The 6,583-nt window shown below is 49.7% G+C and overlaps 1 protein-coding gene across 1 annotated transcript; it reads right to left on the minus strand.

The window, feature by feature from the left end:
* Positions 1 to 347: 347 nt before the first annotated feature.
* Positions 348 to 3,077, minus strand: TLNRD1 (talin rod domain containing 1). The gene has a single exon (XM_088473023.1). The coding sequence runs from the start codon at positions 2,765 to 2,767 to the stop codon at positions 1,697 to 1,699; it is 1,071 nt and encodes a 356-aa protein (XP_088329149.1). The 5' UTR covers positions 2,768 to 3,077; the 3' UTR covers positions 348 to 1,696.
* Between the last annotated feature and the right edge of the window lie 3,506 nt (positions 3,078 to 6,583).

The raw sequence follows: 6,583 nt of genomic DNA on the forward strand, positions 1-6,583 counted from the left end.
AATGCGATATGTCTGAACAACGTCGTTCACAGACATATTGCGGGTACACACTGGCCAGCAGGCAGCAGATATATTGTCCAATCAATTGATCGGCCAATATATCTGTCAGTGTGTACCCAGCTTTAGGGAACGGATGGCAGAAATACCAGGATGTAGAGCTGTCACTTGCACAGCTTGTATTGTACCTTACCACAGAAGTTGCACCACTAATGAGATTTGTAAGTACTTAAAAGAAAGTTGCTTTTTGCAATATCACATTTCTCACAAATCAGCACACATCAAACATGATCTCTATACAGAACATCCTGAGCATATATTTTCATTGACAATTGAAGGCTCCTTCTAAATTTCAGAAAACATTACATTTTAATAGGCGAAATAAATACTCCAGTACATGAAAGGTAAAAATTGACATTTACAATGACAATCATTTTATTATAGTGTACAATTAGGAAACACTCTCACTGTACCCCACCCTCCCAACAGTAAGTCAGCACACGGGAAATAAAAATTGATTTTTCTCGCTCTCTGGGCCCCCTACACACCCCCCATTCACACACTGTTGCAGGATTTTAAAAAGGGAGCTACATCCAGCAGCCAAAAGCCATAAAAATGTTTAAAAATAAAACTGAGGTAACCTTTTTATTCCTGCAGATCACACACAGCAACATTCTGATGGGAAATCTGGAAGACACCGGCTAAAAACCGCACCCAGCGCGGATTTTAAAGCCTTGATAATGCCACTTTAGTGCCAGCGCTGGTACTAAAAGGGGTAAAGGAGGCTTAATATTGAAAGACAAATGTCAATAAGTACTTTGAAACTTCATAGAGTGGTCAGTGACAAGTTTACAGCTGCATAAATGTGATGTTTAAATATTCTAATAGTGCAAGTTAATGTCAGCTAGTAAATTTGACATTTAGCTGACAAAGTTGGAGTATCAGATATGGTGGGGGGAAAGTTAGTGATGACTGCTTCATTGTCCAAGATTACAAGCAACTGAAAGTGAAACTTTACAATAACCTCTCAAAAATACAAAAATTGTTTTTTCTATATATGAACTCATTAGAGTAGGATCAATTGTACCCCTGGTATTGAAACATAGCCCAGGGAATTACAAATTTGCCAACACTAAAATGCTTGTGTCTTAAATTAATCCTACAGTGGGAAATTTGTTTAACACTTATTAAGCAATGTTACAAATGATTCATTGTTCTAATTATATATGAATGACTTCCTAATAAGGCTAAACTAGACCTATTTTTTTTTTCTCATGAATTACTCAAACAGATTAGAACTAAAAAGGATTAATGTTGTAATGTAACCAACATATATTAACATGAAAAAGCATTTTGATTTTTTCCCCCAATCCTAAAAATATTACTTTGGGATCTGAGCAGTGGAATTAACCTGCTTTTGCGATATGTGGCTAAAATTATATGCATCAGAGCCTTACAATAGAATAGGTAGCAAACCACCATCATTGCAATGTAGGCACCATGAATTAATTTTACCTTCAACTTTGAACACTATAAAATATAACATCTCGCAACATCTACCTAGTTGAAATGCAATTTTCAATAGCTAGCACTTCCAGTTCCGAGAATATAATGCAGGGCCATATCTAGTTCTGAAGAGAATTGTTTCAGCTGGACCAATATTCTTTGGTAACATTATAAGGGAGGGCGTGTTTCCCATCTAGGGTGATTTCACAGAATTGGAGTTTACTGGCGGAAGAGTTCTAGGAGATGACCTCTCTCTCAAGGCCTGAGATAACAAGTTGCACCCTTCAGAGACAGCGCAAGCTGAACTCCGCAATCTCTCCTTGTAGTCTGTCATCTTGCTGCTGCTGTCGGAATGCTGGGTTATATCCCTGAGGCATTGGGTCAGGAGCACACAAGCAGATACCACACTCATAGCACCCCCAAGAATGGCTGTCTGCACTGCTTTGCCATCTGGATTTAAAACAGCAGCTTTGCCCAGGAACTGTGGCTCTGTGGCAAAGCCCACCAAGGCATGCACAGCTTGCACCAGGGAACCGCTGAAGAGAGCGCAGCGATTTCTAGAGAGTTCACTAGGGGAAGTCTTTACTTCTTTGACACAGGCAAGTAACGCAGTGGCGCTGGTACTCATACACTTCACCCCCAATTTAAACTGTTCCTTGGCGAACCTATCTCTGGACCTCTCGCTGGCGACAACACTGACATCTGTGAGAATCTTTAGATTCCTAGACAAGTTCTGGGAGACTTCCAGTAGGAGCTGCGGTGTGAGGTCTTGTAGGGGCACAGTCCTGAGGGTGGCACAGCTCTGCTCCACCTCATGCCGGCAACGTGTAACCTTGTAGCGGTCCACCAGACCTGGAAGGGCAGCCTGGGAGCCAGGCACCTCCACCGCCGCCAGGTAAGCAGCATGGGCAGAGAGCTCAATGAGAGACACCACCAAGTCGCCCATCTCCTGCAGGCTGTCACCCACCTCTGCGAATCGGCCCATGTTGAGCTGGCTCTGGACATCATGGGTGAGGATGGACAGACCCTTGGTCCTGGCAATCACGGTGTCTCTGCACTTCTCAAAGGCTTCCCCCAGCTGGGCAGAGCTCTCCGGGCTGACGGGCCGGGGCTCGCTGGAGAGCAGGAGCAAGTCAGCCACCAGCTGCATCTTCGCCTTGCACTGGTCACAGATAGTCAGCAGCTTCTTACGGGGCTGGGGGCCGCCCAGGCCCACTCCGGGGGGCAGAGAGGACCGGGCGGAACCGGAGCCGCCGCTAGCCATCCCGCCGGGAGCAGCGTCTCATACCTCGGCCAGTGGGAGCGGGATCCCGGGGTCTCCCCTGTCGCATCATCCCATGGAGGGGTGCGGGCACTGCCCGGTGACAGCGGGTGACGGTCAGACCTGCTCACGACTCTCGGCCTCCCTCATGGCGGTGGAAGGGCTGCACGGTGCCCGGAGAGGTGACCCGCCCAAAGCTGCTGCTGTGTCTCCCGGCGGCCCGGATAGGGAACGTGGGACGGCGCCGCCCTGTGACGTCACCCGGAGGACACTAGTAACGGGAGCTGGGGCACAGCGCCCTCTGTAGGACAAGCGGCTATACAGCCACTCACAGGACAGCTATTTATTATCACATTCTATCTACAGTACAGACAGTCCGCAACTGCTATGCAGAACTACAAGTCCCATCATGCCCTGGCAGCCTCTGAAATATGCACTGTGAGCGTGGACCTAGTACACAGGAGTCTGATAAATCATAAGGGCGGCTTCCTTTTTCCTTTTAGGAAACTTCATATTGTACGAATATCATATACTAATTCCCAGGCACATAGAGATTGGATCCATAGATAGATTAGATAAAGGTGCCTACACACATGGCGATATTTTCCCGGATCTGGCCGATTCCGATGCATCGGAAAAGACAGACCGTGTAAAATATGCCCAAATCGTGAGTCCCCACTCACAATCACGATGACATGCGCGTCCTCGCTGGTCGCACATTGCATCTTCAGATCTGCCGTGCTGTAGGGCAGATCTGACAATCTCAAGTCACGATGCACTGGAATACTTCGGAGGCACGATAGTTTGTGTGTCAAATTGGCAGCTTTTTCAGACCAAATCGTGCCCACGACTGCCGGGGAGAGTTCAGGGGGAAATCGTACACATCTTGGGATTGTGAGCACATCGCTATGTGTGTAGGCACCTTAAGATTAGATTCCTGTGGGTTACTACCTCATCTTTTTAATAAGGGACACATGAATTGTACAGATTCTGTGGCTGGCTGACTTCAAGTCTTCATTTCACCAGGTTTTAATCAGCCACAGAACCTGTGCAATTCAAATGTGTCCTTTTTTTCAAAGGGATGATCTGGCAACTGATCAGCCATAACATTTAGGGAGGGCCATTGGCATGCTCTCCCTGACCGGGTGCTGGTCACTTAAGAGGCCAGTAATCTGCGTCCACCAACGCAGACCCTGTCCTCGTCCCTCAGAAAACTGGGATGATGACCCCTGTTTCCGTGAATGGTAACCAGGCACACCTCTACTCCGCACCCCTAATGCCGCAGCAGGATTGACATTGCCACTTGGGGGGATCTGCGCGTGAGATCACAGCACCTGCTCTGCACATGCGCAGAACGGGTCCTTGCCAGATGCCTCAACATTGGAGATCTACGTTAATCATCGGATTATTTTACATCTCTGACTCATGCGCACTGACGGCTGCTCAGCTCAGGGCTGTCTTAACAGCAGTGCAGGCCCCTGGGCAAAGCAGTGCACTGGGGCCCCTATTAAACAAGCCCCTGCCGGGGATGGGATGCTATCAGTGGAGGCGGTGTCGGGGGGAGGGGGGGGTGGTTGTCTATCGGCAGAAAACAGGAAAAAACATTTATGAGAAAAAACAAGTCACAGTATGAACATGTACAGTACAACAAATTATGAGGATACATTATATTGCAAATTTCCAGTGGAAGACAGGAAAAAAATCTTTTTAAATTTTTTTTACTGAAAACACATATAATATAGCACTTGCAGTGAATGAAGAATGAGAATATACCATAAAACATACACATCTAAAGGACATAAAATGCAGAGTGCGTCGCAGTGAGAGCCATATAATGCAGATAGCATCGCAGTGAGGGCCACATCATAGAGAGCGTTGCAATGAGCGCCATTTAATGCAGAGAGAGCTGCAATGAGCGCTTATAACACACCCCTCACACCCACACATAAAATGAATACACCCCTCCCCCATATACACACTACATTAAATACACCACCCCACCGCAGGCAGTAAAACACTCCAACCCACCACCCACCCCAGGACCGGCTCTAGGGGTGTTCGACCAGTGCGGTCGCACAAGGGTCGCCACCCGTAGAGCATACTTGCCTACCCTCCCGATTTGGTCGAGAGCCTCCCGAAAATCAGGTGCCGCATCCGACCTCCCGGGAAGGCAGGCAAGTCTCCCGGCGGCTGCAAACCCCTCCTGCCCCCCACCGCAATTACAGTAAAATCCTCGGCAGCAGGGGGCTTGTGACGCGATTCACGTCGAATCGCGTCATTTTGGCCCCGCCCCCTGCTTCATGCTGCCTGTAATATCGGCAGTGTGTAGCGGGGACGGGGCCAAAGTGACGCGACGCGATCCGCCCCCCGCTCCGCCTACATACTCTTTTAGTCTGGCCAGCCCCGCCCCATTTGCTGGCCACGCCCCCCCAGTAAAGCCGATCTGGCTGCTCCCTCACGGAAGGGGCAGCCAGATAGTCGGCAAGCATGCCGTAGAGGGCGGCACCCCTCCCCAGCATCCTGATTTCAGCTGTTCGGCCCGCGGGTGGTCAAATCGGGAGGCTGGGGACCCCCTCCGCCACAGCTGTGCGGCGGTGCCGGACCCCCAGAGAGTGGATGGATGCCGCGCGCATGTGCGCGGCAACCATTCACTGACAGGAGAGGGCTGGGGGAAGCCCAGCCAGTGAAGGAGTGCTGGGCTTTACCCCCAGCCTAACGTTATTTGAAGGCGTGCCATGCGGGCACGCCTCCAAATAACGTCACACAGGGGGCGTGGCCTATGGTAATTAGGCCACACCCCCAAATTAGGGCACTCTCTCAGGGTCCGGCACAGGGTGCTCAGAACCCTGGAGCCGGCCCTGACCCACACCTCCCAGAAAAAAAATCAAATACACCCCTCCCCATTGCATAAAAATACCACCCCCTAGATGACACTAGCACATACTTACCGACTCTTGATTCATCTTTTCCGGGAGCTGCCGGTTATCTCGGCTTCCTGGGGCGGGGCCAGGCTACAGCTGGCATTATGCCCCGCCCCCTTTGCGGGAAAGCCAGCGATTCGCGGGTCCGCACAGAGGGGACGAGGCTAAATGCCCCTTTTCGTGACATTTAGCTCCGCCCCCTGCATAAGGACCCGCAAATTTGTCCTAAAATCTCCCCGTCCTGCCCGCTTCACTAGGAAGTGGGCGGGATGCGGGAGATATGCCTACTCTTTCGGGGCTGCGGGGGGTTACCCTAAAAATCGGGAGCCTCCCGCGACTCCCAGGAGAGAAGGCATGTATGCACTAGCACTTATCTGGAAGAGTATGTGTGGTGCTGGGCTCCATGGCACAGGAAAGGAGAGGAGACTCAGTAGAGACTGTCTATGACAGAGGGCAAGAGAAGAGACTGGAGAGAAAGGGGCGGGGTCCCGGTGTTAGGGGGCGAGATTCCCGGCATAATTGCTGGGAATCTAATGCTGGCTACACACTATGTGATATGTCCTTCAATCAGCTGACGTACAACATATCACATAGTGCATCTGCGGGTGTGTACAGACGATATGGGGTAAATTTACTAAGAATCGAGTCTGGGAAAGTTTGCTTTTTTTCAACTCGATTAGCTTCACCTAAACTCGGGTGATTTGAAGCTCCTGAGACTCTCAAATTTACAAAGAAGGGAGTTTAACTGACCGTGAGATGGCTGATGGTGAAGCAGAACGAGATTTCTCTGCCGAGTAGAAGGGTTTGCAGGAGATGACTCACTAGAAATTGCAGTGTCTTCTCTCTGCAAAACTCTCCCGAGCAAGCAGCCTGCACATATCAGTGAGATATGTGTAAG

This window comes from Taudactylus pleione, unplaced genomic scaffold (assembly GCF_031769625.1).
Source record: "Taudactylus pleione unplaced genomic scaffold, aTauple2 ptg000129l, whole genome shotgun sequence".
Lineage (NCBI taxonomy): Eukaryota > Metazoa > Chordata > Amphibia > Anura > Myobatrachidae > Taudactylus > Taudactylus pleione.